Source organism: Eulemur rufifrons, chromosome 1 (genome assembly GCF_041146395.1).
Source record: "Eulemur rufifrons isolate Redbay chromosome 1, OSU_ERuf_1, whole genome shotgun sequence".
NCBI lineage: Eukaryota > Metazoa > Chordata > Mammalia > Primates > Lemuridae > Eulemur > Eulemur rufifrons.
This window is the reverse complement of record NC_090983.1, coordinates 19,145,782-19,172,921: the sequence shown is the minus strand read 5'-3', so window position 1 is coordinate 19,172,921 and position 27,140 is coordinate 19,145,782. Positions and strand designations below refer to the sequence as shown.

General features: G+C 51.2%; 1 protein-coding gene and 1 long non-coding RNA gene across 3 annotated transcripts in view; one reads left to right on the top strand and one right to left on the bottom strand.

Annotated features, from left to right (window-relative positions):
- Positions 1 to 1,885: 1,885 nt before the first annotated feature.
- Positions 1,886 to 20,379, bottom strand: IGFBP5 (insulin like growth factor binding protein 5). 2 transcript variants are annotated; one of them, XM_069480949.1, is made up of 5 exons: positions 19,316 to 20,379; positions 6,185 to 6,414; positions 5,472 to 5,591; positions 4,105 to 4,227; positions 1,886 to 3,106 (listed from the first exon to the last, which is right to left on the bottom strand). In XM_069480949.1, exons 1-5 carry the CDS (start codon positions 19,647 to 19,649, stop codon positions 3,065 to 3,067), a joined length of 849 nt encoding a protein of 282 aa, XP_069337050.1. In that variant the 5' UTR covers positions 19,650 to 20,379; the 3' UTR covers positions 1,886 to 3,064. The 2 variants fall into 2 exon arrangements, with proteins under 2 accessions (XP_069337050.1, XP_069337108.1); XM_069481007.1 differs by lacking the exon at positions 1,886 to 3,106 and having other exon boundaries at positions 4,076 to 4,227.
- LOC138391408 (uncharacterized) overlaps positions 19,325 to 27,140 on the top strand; it is an 89,105-nt gene continuing 81,289 nt past the window's right edge. Inside the window, exon 1 of the long non-coding RNA XR_011234844.1 lies at positions 19,325 to 19,638. This is a non-coding gene — a long non-coding RNA (uncharacterized lncRNA). The remainder of the gene's footprint in view (positions 19,639 to 27,140) is intronic.

The window sequence follows — 27,140 nt, the reverse complement described above, 5'->3', positions numbered from 1 at the left end:
TAAGTTGAAAACAACAAAAAAAGAGGAGAGAATAGAGCTATGGTATGTACGTAAAACTATAAAGAACTACAGTAATATGTGCTGTGGTTATTGCTGTTTTCAAAAAAAGAAAAAAGAAAAAAACCAAAACCAAACAACCAGTAGGTAACTCGGAATCTGAAGGAATCTTGTCTGACAACTGTGCTAACCGTGTGCGCTACTGTGTGGGCGGTGGTGGTGCTGCAGATGGGGACCAGGCTGGTGACGGACCGGAGAAGCAGGATGTGTGGGCGGGGTGGCCGGGGACCCCCACCCTCCCTCCCCCATCCAAAAGGAGTCACGGAGAGGAGGCCAGAGTCTGTGAAACGGCTAAACTAGATACTCCATTAGAAAACCAAGAAAGTACATTTAAAAAAGAGAAAACAAAAGCCTAAAAGAAAAAAAAAAGTGGAGAAACAGCGCAAAATAATTCTTGCACTTTAGTGGTTTTAAAAATACAGACAGTACAAGGCCCAGGGTGCCGGCTGGTAAAACCCCCATCCCTTCCCTTGTCCCGCCATGTTGCAAAACGGAGCCTCCTTTCTCCTGGAAGCCAAACGTTTCCTTTCCGAGACTAGAGGGTCTCTTCTCCTCGACCCTCTCCTCTCCGGAGGTGCCATCAGGGGCTGAGTGGCTGTCGGGGGTGAGGCCCCACCTTGTGTGGGGCGTGGCAGTGGCCGGGGCAGCCCTGTCGCCAACAGTGGGGAGGTGGGGGCGAGGTGTGGGGCCCAGACCTCCAGCGGAGGCTGGCCCTGTGGGGAGACCCCAGAGGTGGGGGCCCCCCAGGCCTGTGGTGCCCGCCTTCCTCCCGTCCGGGGCTGGATGTCACCAGGCCTGGCTGTCTAGGCCTGGCCGTCAGAGAAACTGTCCAGTCTCTTCCTTCCCAGTGCCCTGCTCTGCCTGGCGGGTCGGGGCAGGCTGGGGAAGGAGGGTCGGTCCTGGCTAGGCCTTCCTCAGTCACCCGGCAGTCGCAGTCGCGGGGAAGACAAGGGTACTTTCTCCACTGCTGGAGGGAGGCAGGAGTCAAAAGCGGGTGGGAAGAGACCTTCCGCAGGCGTGGGGTGGGCAGCCCTCAGGCCCGGAGCCAGTTAGCCCGGGGTCCAAGGTCTCCAGGGCAGCAGATAGTTGGCCACAGGCCGGCCTGGGGTCAAGGAGGTCCCTGCTCAGGCCCTGCATGCTCTCGCCATTGCAAAGGGCCTCCCCGCACGGGCCAAGGGAGGAGCTTCCGTCTCCCTTCCCGACTCCCGTCCCTGGGCTCAGCCAGACCTTCCATTTGGGAGGCTCAGTCCCATCCGTGCACGAAGGTGCAGCTTCTCTAGGGAGTGACCAGCTGCCCAGAAGCACCCCCGGAAGCAGTGGAGACGCGCAGGTCTGGGTCAGTAGGCACGGACGTCCGGCGGAGCTCGCCCCTGCTGCCATCCCCCAGCTCACGGCTGACAGCAAAGAGCCCAGGTGGGGGCAGAGGCCTGCTCAAAGTCCAGCACACACTGGGGGGAGCCCCTCCCAGGAGTCAGGGCCAGCCCTGGGAGGGGTTCGGGGGAGGTTGCAGTTCCTGGCTCAGTCTTTTCTTAGGGGGAGTGGTACCCCAGTATCCACTTGGCAGATCCCAGTAAGATAACTGCTCAAGATCCAGAGACAGAATGGGCAGAAAGAAGAGTTATGGGAAACAGGTTTAGGGTACTGGCCTAAGACATACAGAAATGTGAGTCAGGGTTTGGGGACAGCTGTGCAGAGAGATGGGGTGCTCTGACTCAGCAGGTCAAGAAAGTCCTCACGGCTGCCGGCCCATCGGGCCCTTTGTCTCCCGGAGACTGAGCACCTCTCCCGTCTCCAGCCAGCTGTCTTGTCCGGGGAGTAGGACCCGTAGTGACGGGTTTGCCATTAGCTGGGATATATTTGCTTCTTTGCTGTCGCTCTTCTTGCTGTACTTGCTTCTTGGTTGCCCCAGGTTCGGGGCTGGAGGCGGCCTCCACTGTGTCATGCCGTCAGGACAGAGTGGAGAGAGCTGTGTCCACAGCAAGAAAGGGTCTCCTTTGCCAGTGTCCAGGCCCCCTTCCCTGGCAGGGTTTCTTCAGCATTAGTCCAAGGCCACCCATTGGTTGAGGACGTCAGCGGAGAATGGAACTTTTCTTGGTTCAGAATCTGGTTGCCCGATGACGGCACCCCTGAAGCATGCATTCCCGGGGTGTCCTGGGCCCCTCCTCTGTCCACCACCCTGGCGAGGGAGCAGGGGCTGCCAGCACAGGGGACAAGCCTGAAAGACTCTTTGGCCTCCGTCCCTCATTGTGGCTGAAGGTGGGCATGGAGCACAGGTCTCGGCCCTTCAAAAGCACAGCCAGTCTCTACTGATCCTGGTTCCTGTCCAGCTTCTAGCGTCTGGGACCCACCTGCAGCTGTCCAGCTCTGTGTCCTGGCATAAGCTCCTCTCTGTCTTACAACCCATCCCCTGCTTTCCGTCTCTCCTTCTTCTATTACCCCAGAAGGCATGTAGGGTGGGGAAACCAAGAAAGCTTCTACCGGTGTTTCTGCAGCTTTGCTTCAAAGCTAGAACGGGGCACTTAGCCCCTGTCCCTCTGCCTACTCTGGCCTGAGCAGTCAAGTTTACGGCTTCCCTGCACGTGAAACGCTTCTCCGCCCTCTCCCTCTCTGCCCTCTCTCGTTTCAGTCTCTCTCCTGCTCTGCCAGCGTGGAGACCGAGGGAGGCTTCCAAAACACAAGTCCTGTCCCAACGACATGAAAGGGCTGGGGCAGGACCAGGGGGTCACACTTGGACCTGCTGGGCTCGTCTGGCGCGGTGTCCAGAGACAGCTACTTCCTGAGGGTTTGAAGACTGCAGTGGGATGTGTGTGGGAGCGCGCCAGCCTCACCTGGCTGAGTGGGTACCTGTGAACACTTGCGTGGAGTCATCATCACATCCCACACTGGCCCCTGCAGAACTGAGTTTGCTGCTCATGGGGAACCCTGACTAGGGGCGGGCAAAACTGGCATTATGGGTTGTGTTGGGAGAACGTGGGTTTCCTTGGTTTCCCCAGAATGAGGAAGCTCTTCAATGACCCACAGAGCTATTCTGAAAAGTTAACGCAAACCTCTGGAAGAAAGGTAGAAAGAAAGAAAAAACAAAGAAATAAAATAGATTTATATGCCTATATATGACGATATGCAGCCTTGTAGATAAATACAAGCCCACGTTTTTCTCAGCCTATCCTCCCCCACAGAGGCTGCTGTGCTAGTTGTAAATTGAAGGAAATGAGGGCTGAAACCACAGCTTCAGCAGTTTTCTTTTTAAAAGTCACTCTGGAAGGACAAGTCTCTCCGATACTGGGGTGTGTACGGATTTCTAGACGTCTGCATGGGGGGTGAGAATGCACACATCCTTAACATTCACGTCTCTGATGGGGAACCTAGCTAGCTAATGTCACTCATTCTCGAATTTGTTTTGTTTTTAGAGGAATGGAATGTGTTTTAGTTTTTATAAATTTGGGGGCGAGACAACATTCTGTCGGGGTCGAGCTGTCCACACTGCTGGCTGGAGGAGGAGACAGATCTGGGAGAGGCCCTGGCACACCTGTCTTTTCCTTTCTCTCCCTGACCAATCCAAACTGGGAAAACTCCAAGGGTGTAACCAAATGCCACATCTTGGGCGACACCTTCTGGTGCCCAGACTTCTCCCCACTCCAGGCCAGGGCTGGACGCGGGTGCCTTTCCTTCCTGTCCACTTGCTTGCCTTCCTTTTCGTAACTCTACTCATCTGCCCCTCTGTTCCACACACACGCTTTCTTCCCTGCTCTCCCTCTTGTTCTTCCTCTCTTCCTTCTCTGTTCATTCAACTTGCCTCAAAAAGAAAACCATTTTAAAGGGGGGGGGTCTCCTTAGCTTTTTGCGTCATCTCTGTTGTTGCCATTTTCAAAGTCGAGCCCTTGCTAGAGATTCCGAGGTCCTCAGTTTCCTCAAATAGATATAGATATATATGTTTTTTCCCTTAAATGAGATGAAATGAGTGGCGTCCTGGGGTGGAGGGAGTCGCTGGCTGGAGTCGGGGCTGGGGAGGGTGGGGGTGGGGGGCGGGGAGGGGACGCATCACTCAACATTGCTGCTGTCGAAGGTGTGGCACTGAAAGTCCCCGTCCACGTACTCCATGCCCGGCAGCTTCATCCCGTACTTGTCCACGCACCAGCAGATGCCACGCTTGCGGCCACGGGAAGGCTTGCACTGGGGTGGGCAGAGCAACAGGCGGTGAGGGCGACGCTCGCTGAGCCTCTGCTCCCGCCCACCCCGCCTCTTCCCCACCCCAGGACGGCGGACTCTCATCCCCAGCGAGCTGAGGGGCTAGACCCAGCCCTGGGGGTTTTGGTGTCCCCATTTCATGGAGGGCCAGGGGAAAATGTGAATTTAGGCAGCCTGCCCTTGGCTAGCTCCTACAATCTCTTTTTTTATTTTTTGAGACAGGGTCTCACTCTGTCACCCAGGCTGGAGTGCAGTGGCGCAATCATGGCTCACTGCAGCCTTGAACTCCTGGGCTCAGCGATCCTCCCACCTCAGCCTCCCAAGTAGTTGGGACTACAGGCGTGAGCCACGGCGCCTGGCCATGATCTCTTTTATGTTATCCACTCGAGTTCCTCCAACTCGGTTCTCTCCAGGGATTCTCGACATTGGAAACTGATCGGATAATGATCATAGAAATGGTAATAATATTAGGAGGCGTCACTTGTGCAGACACTTTATCGGATGCCACTCAGCACTTAGTATGGAGGAGGGAATGTTCTAAGTGCTCCACACAGATTCCTCATCCCCCGTGAAGCAGGTACTGTTATTCTCTGGAGGCACAGAGACATTAGATGACTGGGGAAAGGGGACAGGCCAGTAAGTGGCAGGGCCAGATTGACCCCCAAAGCAGTCTGGCTCTTAAATTTAGATTAGTGGTGCCCTTAAGGTGGCAACAGGGTCACCCGGTAACTTACTAGAGTTGCAAAGTCCTCCGAGTCCACCCTAGACCTACAAAAGGAAAGTCGGGGAGTGGTGGGGCCCAGCCACCAGCTGCTGTAACAAGGCCTCCGGGCGACGTTTGAGAGCCATTGCCCACAGGAGAGCCTGGCTGTGAAGGGGCATGATGGTTTCAGGTGGTACACAAAGAAAATGGGTTTTAATGTCGTGCGTGTGCACAGGCACTGTGTGTGTGTACCAGAAAAGCACTGAAGGAGCATCAACAACCTGTGATGTGACACAGTGTTACAAATGAATTCATGGAGATAAGGCGAGTCCCTGAAAGGTTCGGCAGATTATAGCACAGGAGGGAATGGGGAACATCATGACTGTGGTTTGCGAACGGGGATCTGAGGTTTCGGAAACACTAAATCGTTAATGTAAATACTAAATCGTTAATGTCCCCAGTGGAGTTTCTGGACAGGTGCCATTTTGGAGCCATCTGAACCTGGGAGCACGGGGCAGGGATGTACCTGCTTTCTCTTGTAGAATCCCTTGCGGTCACAGTTGGGCAGGTACACGGCACGGGGCACCATGCGTGGGCTGGCTTTGAGCTCCTGCAGGGAAGCCTCCATGTGTCTGCGGCAGGGGCCCTGTGTGGACAGGAGGGTGAGGGGAGCGGCAGGACCAAGTGGGACCACCCAGGTGTGCAGACGGTGGCCCGGGGGTGGGGGCCGAGGGGTCTCCGGAGGAAAGCCACCACCTTTGGTTCTAATCAGCTGCTACCAAGGATCTTCCGGCCCTCTCACCTATCACGTGCCCTGGGAGTGTACAAAGCCTACATTTGGCCAGGTATAGAGCTGCATTTTCCCTTGCGTCTTCCAAGCCACCCACCCCCAGCTTTTCTATTCTGCTGAGTAATGAAGTCCAGAGGCGTCGTCTCCAGATGCTCCACGCTCAGCCTCTGCGCTGGACACAGCTCCGGGGCTCGAGTGCCTGGTGTGAGTCCTTTCCTGGAGTGAGCACTACCTCTGTTTCCACTCATGCGGACAAGCCCTCTGTCCTGACAAATGTAAGCTCGGAGAATTCTCCTAACCTGAGGCACCATGGCTGGTGGTAGGTCCTTTGCCAGGTCTAGCCTAAGTACCTCCTGCTGCCCTGAATGCCCATTTAGATGCAGGGGAAAAGCCCAAAAGCCGGGCAGTGGCAGAGGGAGTGAGACGTGGAGTGAATTCTCAAGACACACCTGCTCAGATTCCTGTCTCATCTCAGGCGCAGAGATGACCCGGGGGTGGGCGGTGTTCTCGGCTCCCCCCACAAACTTGGACTGGGTCAGCTTCTTTCTGCGGTCCTTCTTCACTGCCTCGGCCTTCAGCTCCGAGATGCGTGTGTGCTTGGGCCGGAAGATCTTGGGGGAGTAGGTCTCTTCAGCCATCTCGGAAGTGGTGGGCTCCTCGTGCTCGCGAGAGTCTCTCTCTGTGGGGAGAGGGGCTGGGGGTCAGCTGCCTGCGCCCAGGGCCAGGACTGGGAGGTCAGGGTGGGGGAAGTAACACGGGGTGAAGCAGATGGGGTCTCTGCCCTCCTGGAGCTCTCCAGGCTGGGGAAAGCAGGGACATGAGAACCAGGAATAGCTGACACTCATATAAGTGGAGGGAAGTTTCTGGAATGCCTGGAGTCGAGCAGAGTTAGTGTAGAGAGGAAGAGTAGGAGAATCTTGGAAGATTGGCAGATGAGGGAGCTGCGGCTGGGGGGGCAGGAGGCAGGAGGGGCAAGGGCAGTGGCCCAAGGAAAGGAGAAGGAGGTGGTGAGCGCTTTGCTTGCTGGGGGCGGCTGGAGGTGGGGCCTGGAGGCCTGGGCTGCTGGATGAAGACAGGCCACAGCCAGGGCACAGGTCCTCGCACCTTCAGAATTGCTGGGCCTTGAGTTATATTTGGACCTGGAGAACTGGTAGTGGGGGGTCCTGGAGTCTGGGGTCCTGGTGGGGCCATCGTAAAGCACAGGAGGAGGGGACCTGGGAGATGGGAGAGCCAGAAGTGTGGGCCCAGTGGGGAACAGCACAGGGGACGTTCTGGCTCAGACCTGGCACCGAGCTCGGGCCCTGGGATGCTGGCACGTTACTCAGCTTCAGCCTGAGAGAGGCCAACAGCTGGCTGGGCCGGGCAGTTATATATAGGAGTGACTTGGTGACAGTCTATACTTAGATGACTATTGACCTTTAGCGAAGCAGGACTTTGTTCCTGCATTTGTTGACCCTCAATTCCACCTGCCTGACCTCTTCTTGGTCCACAGATTTCCAGTAAAATCCTGTCCCACAGACACCCTCCTCTGGGGCCCTTTCTTTTCTCAGCTCCTCAACTACCCCCGTCTCAGCAGATCCACAGTGGGGGAGACCTTTGCTGCTCCCAGGTGGGCAGGGTGTGGCCGGGTGCCCCGAGGTGGGACCAGGTGCAGGGAGGGGTGTGCAGGAGCAGGGGCCCTGTCTTCACTGCCTCCCTTCCCAAATCCTCGAAAAAGAAAGTGGGGCTTTGGGTGATTCTGAGCACCCAAAATAGGGTCAAGGAAAACCCTATTCTCTACCCCTCCACTATTCCTGGGAAGGGTGACAGCCAGGCACTGGGGATGGGAAGTTGAGGAAGGGGAAGAATTCAAGGAATTGGCAGAGGGTGCAGGGAAGGAGAAGCTTTTTGAGAAGCCTCCATTTCATGCCCCCAGGGAATGCAGGGAGCACCCCGGCACCGGCTTTTCTCCTGGCTCAGGATTCGTCAAGTTGAATGAACTAGTTATCTAGTCTGTAAGGCCTTGGCAGAGAAGTTCTGTGCCCCGAAGAAGCCTCCAAGGGTTTTCGGAGTTCCTGGAGGTCCGTGGCTGTGGGTATCTATTCACAGGATGGGAAAGGAGGTATTGCCGGAGGGGAAGATGATGAGGAGGAAGCTGACAGCAAAGTGGTGGACAGACTTTGCCTGAAGTTCAGCATCAGGATCTTGGTGCCCCTTTTGGGCTTTCGAGCCCTCTTCCCAGCCAGTCGTGATGTCCCCGTGCCCTGACCCTGCTCTGTCAAACCCTGATGTGCCCGGCAGGTGGATTAGTTAGCAGAGTGACGTTTTGGGGTAAACCAACTTTTCTTGGTTGTGGGACAGGTTAGGCTGGAAGGGGGGGGAATGCAGGGAGGAGCAGGGCTGGTTTGGGGACTTGGTGGGTTGCAAGGCCGGGACTCTGTCATCTGTAACACAGGCCCCAACCTGAGGCTCAGGTCCTGGCCGGGGGAGTGAGGAGGAGACTTGAGACAGTCCACCCAACCTCTCCAGGCCTCACTGGGCATTCTGATCCACAGAAGGCAGCTGACTGGGCCAGGGGAGAGGGCAGGATTCAGTTGCCACTGACAGCCTGGAGGTGCTCTGGGGTGTGTGGCCCAACTCCTTCCTCAAACAGGATTGTAACCAGAGTGAGGGCAGGCCGGGGAGCAGGCTGGCTGCTGACCAAGGCGTGGAGGAAAGACGAATGTCTCCTCCTGTGGGCTGCTCCAGCCCAGCCTCAGCCTCGGGAGCCACAGATTGTCACCTCTTTAAGGGAAGTGAGCCCAGGAAGCTGCCTCACCCCCAGTGCTGTCCTAGCTCCTGGAATCCTTACCAAACACCATTAGTCCATCCTCCTGTGTCCAAGCAGAAACAAGCACATACCCCTATCTCATTGGTGCTCTTTCTAGTTCTTAAAGACATCTGGGATGGGGGTGACACCCATCCTCTTCTGGCCATCTGTGTTTTTTTTTTTTGTGTGGGGGGGGTGTGCTCTGTCCCTTTGGTCAGAGGATGCCATTCTCCAGCTGTCATTTCAGCTTGTTCTCACTCTTTGGTCTCGGTACCATGGAAGCAGGGTGCCCACAGCCTGCCCTGCAGCAGGAGCTCTTCTCAGGACATTCAGAGTTTGGGAAGAAGTGCTGGGGTCATCCTTAACCTTGAATCACCCTTCCTGGAGGAGGATGGGGCTGTTGACAAGTAGCCCAATCAACCTAGGAGCAAATTTATTTTGACTTCTCTTACTCTTCTCTTTGAAAGTGTTGAGGTATTATTCTGGGGCCAAACAACGATACTGGAAAAACATTTTGGTATATTCTGCTATCTTTCTTAATTTAAGGAACTCAAAACACTTTTGTAAACCCTCTCTCCTTTGCCAGCCTCATGAAGGCGGCCTCCTGAGGGCAGACCGCCCAGGCTTCAGGCTCCTTGGCTGCTTCTGAAGGGCAGGTTTAAAGTCCCCATGTGCCTCCTGGTTGTTGGTGCCACTTAACCCTGTGAGACCTATTACTTAGGCATTGGGAGAGTCCAGTATCCAAGATACTAATCAGGGTCTTGTGGTCACCTGCAGGCTCCAGAGAGACAGTGGAAACTTGGATGGGAACCACCGCAGAGCCACGAAGATTCAAGTGCTGGAAAGTAAGCCCGGGGGCGGGATGCCAGGGCCAGCTAGGCCCACTCAGCTGCCCTATGGCCGAGTCCTAAATGGGCTTTCCATTTTGGCAGGGTTTAAATTTTATATGAAACAAGAAGGCACAAGCAGACTGGCTACTCCTGAGCTATTTCTTCAGGAGAAGATGAACTCAGGTTGCAGGAGGGATTCAGGTGGGGTACCAGGGAGGACGTTCTGGTGAAGACTCCTCTGTGAGTGCACAGAGGCGAAGGAACCTGACCGGGGCCCCTGGAACCTGTTTGACAGACAGGTCAGTACCTCCAGCTGGCCAGCAGATGGCGCGGGAGACTGATGTTCGCACACATCATTTTAAAGTCTGGAATTTGTGTGTGTTCCTCTCCAACTTCTCTGATAATCACCCAAATCCTTTCGCTCTCTTTGTGTGTCTGCCACATGCATTTAGAGTCAGGAGATGGACAAGCGAGACCTAGAAAGACCCCCGGGGCGGGAGTGGAGGGCAGGCAAAGGAGCTGGAGGGGCGGGCAATGAGGCTTATTCGCGCAGGACGTGGGGCTATTTCTGTCATCTGCAACTAGGGAAGCGTCCAGGAAGGAAGCAAAACGCATCCCAGACCTCCCTGCCTATCTCTAGAGGCCATTCTCGTTGGAGTCTGCACAGGATGGGAAATGTGGAATGCTTAGTATCTTTTGCTGCCTCTGCAAGCTACGGAGGCAGGACCTGTAATTTAATGATATTATCCAACAACAAAAAGGGCACTATCATATTATTCTGATACAGTATTTACCTTTGGGGGGGAACTGAGCCTGCTCTGGCTCTTACACCCCTCCCCACCCCCACCCCCCAGTCCTTCCAAACAGCTCTCTAATGCCTCTAGCCCCTCCTTCATTCATCCGCCGTTCCCCATTCACGCATGAGGAGCAGCGTCCACAGAGGCACGCACGGGTACACTGGCCTTTCTCCACGGCAACATGAACCCATGCCTGAGGACTGCGCCATCCTCCATGTCCCAGCAAACACAGAGGGTGTCTGGGTGCAGGCCCAGCGGCACCCTAGGTGGGCTGTAGTACCCACAGCACGACTGCACAATGCATGTACCCTGCCCAAGCTCAGCCACTGTCTCCAAACCCGCCCTCTTGTGGCTGCTGTGCTCTTGCAAGAGGAAAATTCTTGGGCCGCGGAGGCGGCACGTGCTCTTAAGAAGCGCTCGGACTCCGCCTTGCTTCGTAGTCAGAGCAATGGATAGGTCCAGGTGGGGACCCGCCGCTGCCTGAAATCCAACCTCCCACCCTGGGGCTCTTAGTCACGCCCTGGCACCATTAACAGCCTGCTCCCGGGCTGGTGTTAGTTTCTCACTCTATCTTCTTGGACCTCATAATCAACCATAAGAGAAAACTGGGTGCCCCAGCTATTGTGACTTGGCTTACAGAAATTGGAGAAACTGTGGCACACTTGAAATTCACAACCTAGGAAGAGCACAGGGCTTTGACAGGCCACGTAGACCTGGGGAGATTCTCTAGTCTCTTTTTCTAGCCAGCAGCTGAAATGGGGATGTCCAGAATCTCTCTACAAGGAATGCAAAAATAAGTTCGGTTTCCTATGGCTCTTATTCTGGCTCCCTCTGGGAATTTAACACTAAACTTCCTAGAGGCAGAGCTTTGCCATTTATCTTCATTCCTCCAGCAAATGGTATTCAATAAACAATCTTTAAATGGAGAGATGTGTAAATCTGCCCCAGAGGCAAAGAGAAGTGGGTCTAGAAGTATTTCTGTAGTATAAGCTGGGGCACGTTAGAGCCCAGTGGATGCCTCAGGAGGTTGTCCCATCCATGCCCCTGCCTCAAAGCATGATGACACTGCCACAGACGGGCATGAGAGGCAGGCAGATGGACATCACTGCATTGGGAAGCCCTGGATATATTGGGCATCTGTTTGACCTAAGGCTGTGCTGTCTACTACGGTAGCAGCTAGCCAATGTGGTTATTGAAATTAATAAATATTAAATAAATTAAAAAATTCAGTTCCTCGGTTGCTCTAGCCAGATTTAAAGTGCTCCGTAGCCACATGTGATTAGTGTATACTGTGTGTCACAGTGCAGATCTAGAATGTCATCATCACAGAAAGGTCTACTGGTCCAAGCCTTGGTATAGATGAAAACAGCAAGGCCCAGGCTAGACGCTCCTCAGACCCCTCACCGCCTTGCCTTGTTCACAGCCAGCCTGCAGCTGCCTGCTCTTTGCTACACACAAGGCTTGCAGGAGAATGAAGGATCAGCTGATCACTGTTTACAAAAATGTAAGCCATGTCTCAGTCTCCTGAAGTCCTACTGCTTCCCGGAGGTATATGCCAAATGACTTAGTTGCATGGTGTGTGTGTGAGCATTTGCACAGGAAGAAGAGAGATATCTATTTGTAGACCACAAGATTGAAGGCTCCTCGGGCTGCAGAAAGGTCTCCAGAAAGTGAAGGCCCTGGGGAGTCTGCCAAAACCAGGTCACAAGGGCTTTGCACGAGTGGGAACCAGTCTCCACTTAAAGAGCTCACCTGGGTGTTCTTCCCTCTGCCTAATCCCATTCCTTCATGCTGCATTAAGAGTACTAGGTCTCCTTCCCTAAGGATGGAGAGAGACAAGGGGACCCACCACCCTCCACGGTGTAGCTATGGCAGGTGGCAAGTTGACACTCCATAGATTGAAAGGCTGAGGTCCCACTTATACGTGCCCCCCTGGCCAGGGACCAGAGGTAAAGAAAGGCTCCTCATTCTTTCTGAGGACAAACTAGGATTCAGGGCTGTGATTCCAGGGCACATTTCTTGGTTGCTGGGTTGGTGATACTTGTACACGTTGGAAATACATATTTATGCACAACGCCCAAGACGAGCATCTCCAGGTAGGTTTCTCCCAGAGTTGGCAGGGGGAGCTTGCTCAGGAGAAATGTCTATATCTGTTCCCCATCACGCCCCAAATGAGAAGGTGTTGGTGAGGGGTGGCCCCTGGAGGAAGCGCTGATCTGGCCCGTTTCCAGCGTGACCCATCACAGCCCATTCAGAACATTACAACAGGTGGCCACATTCCTCCAAAGTCTTGGATGAGCAGAAGCGGGGGCAGGGACCGGCAGCTTACGCCTCTCTCTGGGGTCCCCTCAGAATAGGGGCTCTGCCAAGGGTCAAACAAGGGAGTCACAGCTGTCGATGAAAGCTCAGCCTCTTCTTCTTTGACTCTTTGGGGGAAAGAGGGAAGAGTGGGGACAGTGATCCCCTTCTCAGGGGAGGGAGGGGCTTGCTGGTGGCCTCTGTGCTGTCCAATTAGGTAGCATTAACCACACGTGACTATTGAACACTTGAAATGTGGCCAGTGCGATGGAGGAACCAAATTTTAAAATTTATATAATTTTATTAGTTTAAATTTAAAAACTGATGTTCTATTCGGTTATTAGAAAAATTTTAAGTATGTTTGGAATGACTCGAGTAGGTGAATCTATTCTACCTTATTACAGGTAGAGTATTTTAACTGTAAGTTTTATGAAACCTAAATACAGATCAAATATTTCCAGTGAAAATTTAGTGTCTGAATTGAGATGTGCTGTAAGTGTAAAATGCCAAATTTCAAAGGATTAATATAAAAGAAAGAATGTAAAATATCTCATTGTAATTGTTGGTTTTGAGCACATGGTAAAATGATAAAGTTTTGGATATACGGAGTTAAACATATTATTACAATTAACTTAACCTATTCCTTTTTCTTTCTTTCTTTCTTTCTTTTTTTTTTTTGAGACAGAGTCTCACTTTGTTGCCCAGGCTAGAGTGAGGGCCGTGGCATCAGCCTAGCTCACAGCAACCTCAAACTCCTGGGCTTTTAAGCGATCCTACTGCCTCAGCCTCCTGGGTAGCTGGGACTACAGGCATGCACCACCATGCCCGGCTAATTTTTTCTATATATATTTTAGTTGGCCAGATAATTTCTTTCTATTTTAGTAGAGACGGGGTCTCGCTTTTGCTCAGGCTGGTCTCGAACTCCTGACCTCAAGTGATCCTCCCGCCTCGGCCTCCCAGAGTGCTAGGATTACAGGCATGAGCCACCGCGCCTGGCCAACCTATTCCTTTTTCTATTTTTAAAAAAGCTACTAAAAAAATAAAAAATTACATATGTGACTTTTATTATATTTCCATTGGAAGTGCCATTTTAAAGGATCTAGAAGGAGAGTCTTCTTTGCTGAGGTTACAGAGAGGTGTCACAGCCACGACAGAACAATCTAAATGTCTTAGGACCACTGGAACCCACATAAAACAACTCCCCAAGTTGGCAGAGGCCGTCAGAGGCTGGGATCGAGGGTACGTTCAGGGAGGCCTAACTTCAGGATTTGGCAAGGGAAAGTGCCCTGTCTGATGCTTTCGGCTGAGGGGTGCAACATAAGATAACCTATCAGGAAAAGGGGCTTATCTGCCTCCTTCGTAGGCATCCTTAAAGGAAGGAGCTGCCGCAGCCTCCAGGATGTACTAGGACGGCTCTCAGAATGCCCTTCAGACCAGCTGAAGGCCCTCAGCTGTATTTTGGAAGCCTCTTTCTCCTCTCCTACTGAAAGGGCTTCGATATTACCTGCATACGTTCAATAACCTGGTGGCTCTCTTCCTTATCAGCTTTTGCAGGATATGGTTTTCCTTCTTTCCTCTGATGCAGAAATCCTCCAGCCACCTCCCTCGCCCCACCCCGCCACACCCTCCCTCTGATCTCCACATTCTGCTCACTGGCAGCCTGCGGAGCCTGGGCTGTGGGAGGCAGGTCGCCATGGGACACAGGTCACTTCTGTGCTGCTTCTCCTCCAAGACACAGGCGCAGCCCAGACACAGCGAGGGCCTGCCTGCCTCCCTACATCAGGAGAGCTGCCTGTCATGCAGGAAATGAGGTCTGGCACGTGGATCTGAAGGTGGGGCCGAACACCACTCCTCATGCCCTCCTTGCCTCCTTGCCCAAGCCACCGGCCTAAGCAAGCCTTGTTTGCAAGACTGTGTAGAAAAAGGGACTGAAGTGAGTGTGCAAATAGGAGAGTGTTGCATTCTCCACTCTTGGGCAGCTTCACTCCTTGTGCTGCTGCCCCTCAAACAGAGCACCCCTAAGGTGTGGGCTCTTATTTCATGGGATGAGAGCATCTGGTGATGTTTGCCAAAGGCCTCTTAGCTCAGGCCCAGGCAAGAGTCCTAGTAACTAGTGAGAAAGCCAGGAATGGTGGGACACAGAGCTGGAACCCCTAGGAAGAGCTGAGTTCCAGCCCTGTCTCTGCCTCTAACCCTGCAGCCTCATCTTGGGCAAGTGACATCCCACTCAGGGCCTCAGCACCTTCATCCTAAAACGAAGGTCTTGACTGTGATAATCGCTGTGGGTTCCTTCCAGCTTTAACATTCTTTGGCCAATACCCAGAAAATTCCTGGAGAGATCCTAGGACCGAGCTAAACTGAGTGGCCAGGCAGGAAAAACAGCCACTTTCCCTCTCACTTCTCTGAATTTATATATATATATAAATGATATCATAACAGAAATCATGGAAAGAAATGGAACTGGAAATAAAAGAGGGAATTCTCTAGATACTGGGGGAGGGGAGTAGAATCCTACAGGGGCTTCCTTGTTTATTTGATAATTTATTTTTGCAAATATGTAATCAATCTTAATTGTCTTTAATAGCATATTCAGATGACAATTTAAGGATAGTCTCTGGGAACTGCAACTTTTGGACCAACTGTAGTAAAAAGGCAAAACTAAAACTAAACAAAAATCCTGCAAGTTGCCTAGTTGTCTCTTACTGCAACCATTCTCTGGCCCTCTTCCCTTCTGCTCCGGGGCCCCTGTTGGTACCTTGTTGTTTATGGTGTTCTTCCAGTTTCTGGATGCTGTAGGCCTGAAATGTGGTGATCCTTTCTCCAAAGTTTTATTTTCCACACATTAAATATCTTAAAGTCCCATAGGCATTGCTCAGGTACAAAGTAAAACTTTAGACAAATATTACCTCCCCTTCCTGATAGCTCCTCCCCCATCCCTTAAGGAGACCATGGCTTCTGCAGGGATTCCTGCTCCCATGCCCTCTTCTGTAACCCTCACGGTGACCTCTGGCTCCTGGGGTCAGCCTGGTCCTCCTGCAGCAGCTGTGGTCCCACCTGCCTGCTCAAATCCAGCCCAAGCCCCAGGACCAACTCACAGCTGCTCTGACTTAAAACTCAAGCCCTCAGGGGTGCCTTAGAGTTGGGGGATGGAGATGGGTGGGGGAGGGGAAGAGTAGGAGGGAGGGCTAAGAAGGGGAAAAAAGAGAAATGGAAAGAAAATGAACTCTCACTACAGCCAACTGTGCTTGTTCTTCCAGTCTGAGCTGACACAGCAGAAAGAAAGGGGGAGGTGGCAAGAAGAGTCGAGTTAAAGCCCATCTCTCTTCTTCCCAACTCGGGTTTTGGTTGGCTCAGGGCACAGCCATCCTCTCAGACTTGTTTCAGAGGGAGGGGGAGTGGGTGAGAAAGGAATCTGGCTCCTTCAGTTTTCCATGATCTTGCTCAACCCAGACATAAATTTGGCCAATAAACCTAACTCTGGAACTTGACTTCAACATGGCATTTGGACCGGGCTTGGAGTTGAAGCCAGGGTGATGGAGGCCAAACCCCTCAAAGAAGCAAAGGCTGAATTCATTTTTATTTAGGCATTTTTTTTCCTTTCTTTTCCAGAGCATATTTTCTGCCCCTCTTTGTCTCTTACTTCTCAATGACGGAACAGAAACCCAGACCCACTGCTCCCTACATCTCAGACTTAATATCTCACCAGCACAGGAGAGACCCCCCAGAACTAGCAAAATTGCTGGGCACCAGCCCCTCAGGCCACAAGGCCCCTTCCCCTAAACGTTGCCCAAAGCAAAGTTCTGTCCTTCCTTGGTCCTTCCCTGGCTCGCTCCAGTTCACGGATAGTTACCGAGAGCTTGGCCCAATAAATAACTCCGTCTCTCGCCTCCCTCCAGCCTCACCCCAGCTTTCTATATCTATCTCTGACCCTGAACTGGCCAAAATAAGATGCAGGGCCAGGCGCACTCCCAACGCGGAGCCGACTCCCTCTCCAGTTGCTCAGCAACCGCCTAGCAAAACACGGGTCTCCACCCGCCCTCTCCTCTCCCTCCCAGAAGCTTTGGCTGCCTGCCACCTCACTCTCCTCTGCTCCCCATTTCTGATTCGAGAAATGCACCTTTCGAGGGGTTATGTATAAATATATATAACATAGCCTGTATTATAGATAGCCTATGTTATATATAATGTAGCCTATATTGTAGAGACAATATATAAATATACAGTATAGTATTTGGATATAATATGTATTATATGATATGGTATGATATATATGTGTGTGTGTACGTATATGTATGTTGCAACCGCGGGAGGGAGGGCAAATCCATGTCCGCACTGCTCAGATTTTGGTGGTGCGGGAAGTGGGAGGTGGGAGGTGGGAAGTTAGTTGAGGAGCAGGAATTTTGGCTAAAGGACCAAAGGGACACTCTCTTCCCTGTGTCCATTTCCCTCTCTTTAAGAAATGTCTGTGCACAACCTCCACTTTTTGGGGACCCACCCAACGGTTCTCTAGGTGAAAGGCCCTCTCCAAGGAGCACCCACTTCCACTCCATCTGTCTCGGAGGAAGGCGTGGGCCCCGGTGAAGGTGGAGCGCAGCCAACCCGCAACTGCAGTCGCCAGGCACCTGCTTGAGCCTGGGTGGAGTCGACGGAAAGTGCCCGGCTGGGGCGGGAGGCGGGGCAGGGAGGAGTGTCTGCTTAGGGTCGTTCCAAAGGCACCCTGAAGGTGGGGGCTGAGGAAGAGGCCGCAGAGGGTTCTAAAGGGGGCCTTGCTTGGGACAAAAGTGGTTTGTGTGCGCGCGTGTGTGTGTGTGTGTGCGCGCGCGCGCTCGGTAGGTTGAACTGGGAAGTTGGCTATTCCCTCTGTGCTCGCCTAGCAATTGAGCGCGCGCGTGCGCCCTGCGCGCACACCCTGCAGGCCAGCCACATCACACCAACCACACGGTGGGGCAAATAAAAGTCCGGCCAGAATGCGGCTGAATGATACCTTGCATTCCTTCGATGTGACCGGATGGTTAGCCAGGGCGCCCGCTTCCAAGCCAGGAAATCAATTCATTTTCCTCGGCCTCCCCCCGCCCCGCCCCCGCCGCCGCTCCGGTAAGTTTTTCCAAATCCACATTCCCCCAAGATCAAGGCGGGCAGGACCGCCTTTGAAAAGTGGATCTTAATAAAAATAACCCCGCAAACCGGCCTCTGGGGCTTCCGGGGCCTGCACGTCCTTCCCTCTCGCTTTTTGTAGGCTGCAACTCGGAAAACGACTGCCTCTTGCAAAGCGGAAGGGGCTGGCGCCAGCGGCAGTGAAAACCTGCAGGGTTTGCGGGGATCAGGCTGAACGAACTCAGGAAAGCTCTCCTGCCTCTTGGCAAGCGCAGACACACTCCTCTACTGCACCATAGTGTCGGTAGTTTTCACTTAAGAAAACTTATGTTGGGGTGCTCGTGAGTAATGGAAGGGGACAGGAAGGGAGAGGGGCACTGTTCCAGTAAGAAACTACTCCAAATATTGTTTAGCCCAGTCTTAACTCATTTTGGAGAGAATCAATAACCAGGTTGACGTCTTAGAACCCAGACTTTTGTGTAGTTTATTAAACTTTTTTTTAAACATTTAAGATCACGTAACTTTCCAAAAAGAAACCTAATGTAAGGGGACAGAACTGTTCTGATTGAACAAGTAGCTCTGTTAATCAGTTAAACCCTAGACCCGGTGCTGAGAATGTGGGGGCGGGGCAAAACGGGGGCGGGGCAACCCGGGGGCCGGGCAAGCGGAGGCGAGGCTCCCGGGGCGTGGCTTTCCTGTCTCCGCCCCCTACATTTTGCATTCTGCGTTTCCCGGCCCCGCGTGCACTTACTCCACACCCACTTGTGATCTGGTTTAAGAGATGGGGTTGGAGGGAGATTGCGGAGGGGAGGATTGCGGGGGAGGGGATGTGGGTGGGAATCAGCATAGGCGGGGAAATTGCGATGTCTGAATCTCACACCCCCTTTTGCCTCCCAGCCCTAGGGCCACCTTTCCTGCTAGGTAAAATCTGAATTGGGGAAGGAAAAAAGGAATTAGATTCAGGGACGAACACCCGGCACAGAACTCGAAACCCTTCCTTCCCCCCACCCCCGCGCTCCTAAAGTAGTCTTTTTCTTTCTGGGAGGAAATAAAAGACATTTTGCAGTTAAATATGTTTTGCCATCTACCACAAGCAATCATTAAATCAAAAGCAATGGGTGTGCACGTGGGAGGGGCATCTAGGCCCCCACCCAAGAGGCATTAGGATGTGTGTGTGTGTGTGTGAGAGAGAGAGAGAGAGTGTGTGTGTGTGTGTGTGTGTGTGTCTAGGGGTGGAGGGATAGAAACGTCTGGAGGCACGGGGGTGGGGGTGCGGGGCTGGGGGCTGGGAGGGACAAAGTCGGAATTAGCTCAGAAGATGGCTAAAGCCTCTCTCTCCAGGCCCCAATTAAAACAATATTTTAACAAAAGAGATTTTTTTTTTATGTCTGCAAAACAGTTCTGGGGAATGGGGGAGGGAGTTGATAATGTAACACACACGCTTTCAGACTGAAGATTGGGTACCAGGGGATTTGGACCTTGAGACCGAATAGGAGCTCAGAGTCAGTATTTGGATGGGGTGCGGGGAGGGGCGGGTAAGGTGGGGGTAGAGGGAAGGAGAAGGAGCGAAAACTGGGAGAGGCTCGGCTAGACAGCAGCCCAGGGGAACAGGATCGGCTAGGGCTCCAATTCTGAGGTGCAAGGACCCTCCCCACTACTCCTGGGCTACACCCCAGCTCTAAGCCACTTGCTGCGCAAAGCGCGCGGGCCCAGCCCGTCCCATGTCCCCCGCCCGTGCGCCGCGTTACTGACTGGCACACTGAGCGCGCTCACCGATCTTAGCTTGCTCGCGGTAGCTCTTTTCGTTGAGGCAAACCCCGCGGCCGTGCAGCAGGGCGTGCAGCGGCTTCTCCTCGTCCTGCCGGGGAAGGCAGCGCAGCCCCTGGGCGCAGCGCTCAGTGTAGACGCCGCACGACTGCCCCTCGGCCAGGGCGCAAGTCATGCAGCAGCCGCAGCCCGGCTCCTTGACCAGCTCGCAGCCCAGGGGGCTGGGGGGGCACATGGAGAGGGCTTTCTCGTCGCAGGGCTCGCAGTGCACGAAGGAGCCCAGGCCCTGGGCCGGCCCCGCGCAGGCGGCCAGCAGCAGGAGGACCGCGGTGAGCACCATCTTCTCCGAGTCTCCCCTTTACCTCCGGGCGGGGCAGGAGAGCGAGAGTGCAGGGATAAAGGGGCCAAGAGGGCGCCCGGAGAATTTTTTTTTTTTTTTTAAATCTCTGGCAGGTATAGCAGGTGTCCTCCCTAGACACTTGCAAAATGTGGGGAGAGATGGAAGACTGGGATGCCTGCAAGCAAGTCCCAACCGCAAGGATTAAAACCTTGCAACAGGTTGGGGGAAAAAAGGGCAGCGCTAGGTGCACGCAGAGTGAGCGGAGGCCAGAGAAACCCCCAAGCCAGATCTGGTCAGAATTGTAGGGAAAACAGCCACAAAATTGTTCACCCCAAAGCAACCACCGAAATAATGAGCTCAGAGGCCGTGGAGATGGGGGTGGTGGGGTGAAAAAAATGGATTTGTCTTAAAAAATTTTGCTTAAAATCTAAAACACACCCCGCTCCTTTCTAACCTCCGGCTGCCAGCGGCGCGCGGCTGCCGCGGAACAGGTAAGAGGCTTTGGCTGCAGCCGAGATGGTGGGAGCATATGTTGAAATCAAGAAATTTAAAAAAAAAAAAAAAAAACCCACCCAAATCCTAACACCTCTTTTCTCCCACTCTGCCACCACCTCTTTGCAATTCGCAGGTTCTGTGTGAAGTCCGGAGAAGGGTGCAAACGGAGGAGGGGGTAGTTAAAAGGAGTAGAAAAAAAGAAAAAGCCCACACCGCTTTGCAGCTCTTTCGCAGAGCTCTTTTCCCCGGCAGAAGTTTCCAAAGAGACTACGGGCTCCGGGCGAGCAGGCGCTTTTAAATAGACGGCCGCTGGCTGCCAGCCAGTTTGTAGCTGCAATTTGAGCTCCCCAACACCCAACCCAGGCAAGGATGCCAAGGAGCTTTGCTGAACAAACTCACACGGGGTGGGGGTGGGGAGAGGCCTTCTAGACACAAGGGGGCTCCCCTTCGCTCCCAGCGCTGCGCCCTCCTCCCCCCGGAATGCAGGGAAGGGGCAAGGGGGACAGGCTGGGACTACCGAGCAGGGGGGGAGGAGGTAGAGGGGCGAGTGGAAGAGAGAGTTCTTCGGAGCAGGGTGGACACAATGAGGAGAGGAACTCGGTCTCCCCCTCCCTCCTGTCCCTTAACTGATCAAGGCACCGGGTGGAGGGAGAAGCGTTTTCTTATTAGCCAACTGGATATATACCGTGCCCAAGAATCTTCCCAAGCTTTGGAAAACGACTGTCTGCTAGTGTCTAAGTTACCATGTAAGGTTTGTGTGTGTGTGCAAGTGTGTGTGTTGGGAGGACCCGTAGTGAAGAATGGCCAGTGATGGCTGGTGAGCTGAATTTTAAAACAAGAAAGGAAAAGAAGAAAACTCGAACCCCCTCCCCCAAAGTCTGGAGAAGAGGATTTAATCAAAGGTGTTTCTGTTGCTCAGGAGGTTTTTGGTCATGTGGTCAAGAGGTGGTCACTTTCCTTCAGCTACATTGTTGGCCAGGGAAGGGGTATGTGTGTGTGTGTGTGTGTGTGTGTTGTGTGTACTTGCCAGAAGGGACATTCATACAACAGCCTTGTTGGGAGCAGTGAGTTGCAGAAACTGACACTTTGGAGGAAATGCTGTTAACTCTGAAAACCTTGCCTGGTGACCTGAAGTGTCCTTGTGTCTGGGGTTTTTAGAGGGAAGAGCAGTGGCTTGGAGTGATACATGCCCTGCATGTTGTTTTACAGGGCCATTTCTGTTGGGCAGGGCCAACTCCCTGGAGGGAGTGGGAAACAGACTGGAGGGAGACCTTGTTTTAAGGTTAATGGGTGCTCATGGGCACATCCCGGGAATATGAGCTGACAGAGCCACAGGACCTGCTCAGAAGAGATCCTGACCAGGAACATTCTCATGCCACCTGAAACCTCAGACAGTCTATGGGGACACTATGGACCCCTTCTTTCTTTAATAAAATGAAAGAAAACAAAAGCCTTGAGAGAAGGAAGGTGGTGATTTTAACTTTTTCTGAAATTGACCTGGGTGGGCCATGGCCCTCGCAGGCAGGTCAGAGAGAAATGACTAATGTCACTGCCCTGTTGGGAGGACTGGGGTGAGGCTGTCATGCCTTTTACATTGCTTCCCCTCCCTGGAGCAGTGCTCTAATTTTCCTTTGGAGAAGGGGCTGCATTTCATGAAGTTTGCCACTAGACTGCACCCTTATCTATGATAAGAATTCTTTCTGGAGGATTGCTTTTAAGAAAATATTTTCTCTTGCTAGTTCAGTTCGGGAGCATCTCACTTTATGCTGTTAACACTCTCAGATCCTGATCTCTCTTTCACGTATCTGTTTGCCGAAAGGCACATTTTAAAACAAGGCTAAAGTCTAAAGTTGTGCCTTTGCTTGTATTGCTGGAGGGGTTTTAGGCGTTGGCTGGGAGAGGGAGGAGAACTGTGTGCAATGATTTAAAAAAAAAAAAATAGTAGCAAGGTTCTTTCCAATTGATTCTCCCCTCTGTCTGGGGGCTTGGTAAGGTAGGAACAAATTAATAGTCAAAGCTTTTAAAAATATTTTAGAAGCAAGGAGGATCGTGTGTTATTTTCTTATTTGTGACAAGTTCAGATTACAAGAGTGGCAGCAGAGTGTGTAGTGTGTGTTCTGGTCCCTGCTCTGATTTCTTTCCACACGCCTTTAGCAGCGCAGTCCACTCCAGGTACACTGGTAGGATTTGCGATGAATGGGGAAATTGTGTGCTCCTTCCAAAGAAACATGAGTTGCCTAGTGCCAGCCACCCTGTATTCCGAGAGAGAGGTGGCCTCCAGTGACACCTCTTTTTGTCTAGCTGACTTCCAGTGGCTTGGCAATACAATGTGTGAGGACAGGTAAAAGGAGGAGGGGATGATTCATAGAGAAGAAGAAAAGGGCAGAGAGGAGGGAGGAGGAGAATGTGGTGGGAGTTGCTTTTGGGGCAGGGTGGTAGAGGGGGGCCTTGGAGAGAGGTTACTTTGTAAGACTGAAAATGTTAAGCAACCTTTCTTAATCTCCACTTAGAAATGGCTATGTCATGAGGGATTCAGGGACTGGATTCAGGCATTCAGGACTGTCCAAGGGACCTGGGATAGACTTACCGGGAGAGCATGCAAGAAAGAAGAATTCGCAGTGGCCTGGGATTGCCTAGAGGGATTTCATCCAAAGAGGGGGGACTGGCCGATGGGTTTTGCTTCTGTGAGTCCATAATTACTAGACGACAGTAAGTGGGAAGGTGTTGGTTCTGTTACTACAGAACGTGGGATGATGGGGCATGCCTATGAGTCTTTCTTGACTCCATTTTCCCCTCCCTTCCACCCTGAAGGCCTAGATCTGTTTGAAATCACTTTTAGAAGACTGCTTCTGAAAAAAAAAAAAAGTAGTTTGCCTCAACCAGGGTAGTTGGGATGGGGTGATTTATTCCTGTCACATACAAATATCAGAGGCCGGGACCTTCCTTGCTGCCCACTTGCTTTCACTGCTATGAGCTTCCCAACTCTGGCCTAGACGAGCTTTGATACCTTTCAGCCACGTCTTTCTTGGAGAAGTAGGAAGTTAAATGTATCCAACTGTATCCCATTTTTCCTGAGATCAACCCTTTCCTTTCCTTTAAGAGATTCACAGCCTATCAGAACTAAGTTTCAAGAAGTGCAACGGAGTGACCGATTTGCTCTCTTTTATTTGGACAACGTTTCAAAATGTGGATAGCAGTTTTATTTTATAAAGCTTCAGAGTCCTTACCTGTGGTCACTTTCTGTGAGTCTCTAGGTGATTTTCAGGGTAAGGATGATGCCCAATAACATGGTTTGAGAAAGCTAGACTTTTTCACAGGACACAAAATATTACGGATTCTTCTGGTTGGGAAGGAAAAATGTCATCTGAGGGCCTTGTCTTCATTCTCTTCTGTGCATTGCTCTCACCACTCTCTCAGGCAGGCTTATCATTCACTCCATTTTAAAGACCTCATGTCACTGACTTCAATCCCTTTCCCAGAGGCAAGCACATGTCAGGCACACTAATGCTGCAGCCTTATCGGGATTCCAAACTAAGGCACAGCGACCTTCAAGGAGGAAGGACCAGTTGCTCAGGTCCTTCCCTGATCTGGGAAGTTCAGCAGGACCTAGGTCTGTGCAGAGGACAGGCTTCAGGCAGCTTTGCTGTAGTGACGCCGCTGAAGGCTAGGTGGCAGAATAGATACATCATTGAAAACACGCCTCCTTCCATGGCGGGACAGAAGCAGAGGCTGGTAGAAGTCTTTAACAATGGGGATGGGGATGTGGGGAAAGCACAAGTGTGGATGGAGGGACGTTTATCAACGCGCTGTGGGTCCACTTACATGCTGCCCCCGCCTCAGCACTGCCACTATCCCTGTGACAACACCAATCCAGCCAGAGGTGCAAAATCCTCCAAGTCCCACCAACAGCTATGTTCACGATTACTTTATCTGGGAGACAAGGTACAAACAGGTCAGAACTTGACGACTTTGGATTCATCAAAGGATGTCCTTAACCTTCTCAGACCAATAATCGGAGTGTGATCTTTAGCCAAAGTGCCTAAAAATTTTAAACTGTGAATTATGGTATATTTCAAAACATTCAAAGAACAGAAGATAATATAACAGTATCCTCTACTCCCCACACTCACTCAACACATGTCACCATTTTGCCATCGTTGTTGAAGATTTTGTTAGAAGAGAAACGCAGTGTGACAGGTAGCAGCTCACCGCGTGCCCTGCCCTTGCTGGAGGTAGCCACTCTCCCAAAATACTTCTGTTTCCTTTCTGCACAATGTTTCTCTAAGTTTCACATGAAATTTCTTATAGAACAGACTTAGAATGATTTTGAGGGTGAAATCGAGTGCCACTTTAGAGTTAATTTTGTTGTGGTGCTTGCAGCGGTGGTAATTTAACTAGAGTCTATTGACCCTGAGGCTGGCTGTTAAAGGAGCTGGAGCCAGCCATGACTCAGAGTGATTTATATCCCTGTGTGAGCAGTATATAAGTTAATAGTTTTACGAATTGATGTTTAGGAGGATTCCAGACAGATAGGGCAGAACGGGGCTGGCATAAATACTGTTTCTGGTCGGAGCCCTCCTGTCTTCTTGGATCATGGGCTCTGGCATGCTCCTCCGGTGGACAGCATGGAAGCTGTGTTTCAATTTTGGAAAATGAGATTAACCAGGAAAAGTGACCTGTTGTGACTTAGAAGACAGCGTTGGTAGGTCCAGGTCTAGGAGGGAGAGAGATGGGGTAGGCATTATAGGAAAGATGGAATCACATGGAATAAGAGGAGAGAGACAGGATGTTAACTGCTTGAAGCAGATTTAATATGATGCATTTAAACAGTGACAAGGCCAAATAAAATCACAGTGCATGGTTGGAATCTAGGTTTCACACAGTTCAGGAGGGAGAAGTGGTAAGAGCTAGCTTACCACTGTGGCTAGCGCATAGGGCAAATTTGTGTGAATCAGGAAAAGATGCCCTTCCTCAAGATATTTTACTTCTGTTTATCAGAAAATTGTTATAAAATATAGATTCTATTAGGAGAAGAAGCTAATGCTTCCTCCAGGAAATTGTCATAATGACTGTACATATTTGTGATGTCTGCTCTGTGAGTAGCGCCACTTAGATGGGACTCTGGCTGTGCAGTCCACAGTTTGCACAGCTGTATGAGGTAGCCCTGGTTGGAAGAGTTGAGCCTGTTTCTGAACCATCAGGAAACACTGCTTTTCTACTAATGTGGAAAGGATCGGTCCGGTGACGGGATTTGATCTGTTATTGGGGATGAGGGCTGAACCCTTTCAGAGGGCAGCTGCCCCTGGCCATGTTCTTGGCAGGACTGACCTAGAGAAGCCAAGCTTTTTCGTGCCCCCATGTCTTTGCACAAGTGTTCATTCTGACAGGAGTGCTTTTCCCCCCGTGCTGACTGGTGGACTTCCAGTCATCACGAAAGACCCAGATGAAATCGTACTTACTTTGGAAGGTTTTGCATGTGATTTCCTAAGGGCAACTCATTGGTGCCCACAGGGTCCTCTGTGTCCTCATCAGTAAAACAGGGGAAAAATACTGTCTATCCCATGGGGCTGTTCTGAGCCTTGAATGAGATGGTCCATGTAAACCGTGATAATCAATATTACCTAGTGTAGCCCTGCCTTCCGTATTAGACTGAATGCCTTGAAGGGCCCAAGGTCTTGTTCATCTTGGTTTTCCTTACTTCCCTACTTCTTATCCATGACCCCCTGGTACAGTTCCTAGCACAGAAAGCACTTTAAAAATTAGTTTCGATTGAAAAACAGATTATTATTTGTCTAGTTATTATTCCAACATCTTTCTAAATACCCAGGTTTATCTCTGCATCATTTTGCCTGACTGTTGGTAATGTCTATGTTGATGTGCTTCTTTTTTGTTCTTTTATATACTAGTCTGGTCAATCCTATGTGTTTCAAATGTAATTTATGGACTATTTTAAAACGTTCCAATAGAGCCCTATTGTTGGACTTAAAATATCTTAACTGTAATGTAACATATGTATAAACATATTAAGGTATGAGTGCTGTATACTTATCTCCCTGTAAAATCCAACAAATTTGTAAATAAACTCAACCAAAGCTACAAACCCAACAGAATGCAAAATGACAGCATTAATTTGGTATATTGGTTGATGTTTTGTTGAAAATAAATCACTACTCATGTTGTGATTATGGTTTAACTGTTATGTTGCAAGTTTTCTGAGCTTGGCATGCACATGTTTGATGTCCTGTTGGATGATTTAATTCTCCCACTATTTTTTTTTTAAAACAACAGTGGAGTCATGTCTTACATAGTGGTTAGTTTTAAAGTCAGCTTGAAAGACAAAAATTGAGTGTAATCAGAATTCCCCATGAAAATTCCTTAAATCACTTACAAAACAAAACAGTACTGCAAAACCTTCACTTTTGTAACATGGCACCATGCCACTCAGCCTTCACTCAGCTCCCACACACTATTTCAGGATCAAGTCTGCTTCTGCTCTTTGGCCTGTTAGCAAATGACAATGGAAGTGGTGTTGCTTGGTTCCTATGCCTTTGAAGATGGAAAATGTCTTCTAGAGGTGGTCATCTGGCTGACCTAGAATACATTTAATTTTCAAGATTACTAGCAAAATGACACACACACACACACACACACACGTACCCTTCTCACAGTGCAATTTGCAGAGAATACATTTAGAGACCATTCTAGTTTGAGAAACATTAGTCTAATCCTTCACTGTCTTTTTCTGTCTTATCCAATATGGCTCTGGACTCAAGGAGATCATGAATGGTATTCTGTTACTGCTACCCTGGTCCAAGGTCACAAATGTCCACTCTTTCTCAATGCAAGGAATATAGACACTTGACCATAAACACAAAGTTGGGTTTATAGTTTCACAGACCCTTGAGCTGCTAGACCTCCAGGAAGCTTATCTGTGAGATTCTGTTCTAATTCCTGGCCAGCTTGTAAGACTGTGAACTCCCTCAGTTTAACTTGGCA

Coding starts and splice junctions, on each gene's coding strand:
- IGFBP5 (XM_069480949.1), bottom strand. CDS start 19,649: ATGGTGCTCACCGCGGTCCTCCTGCTGCTGGCCGCCTGCGCGGGGCCG. Junction 6,415..19,315: donor CCGCGAGCAAGCTAAGATCG/GTGAGCGCGCTC, acceptor CTCTCCCCACAG/AGAGAGACTCTCGCGAGCAC. Junction 3,107..4,104: donor ACACCTTCGACAGCAGCAAT/GTTGAGTGATGC, acceptor CCTTTCTTCCAG/AGGTTTGCGTTAACTTTTCA.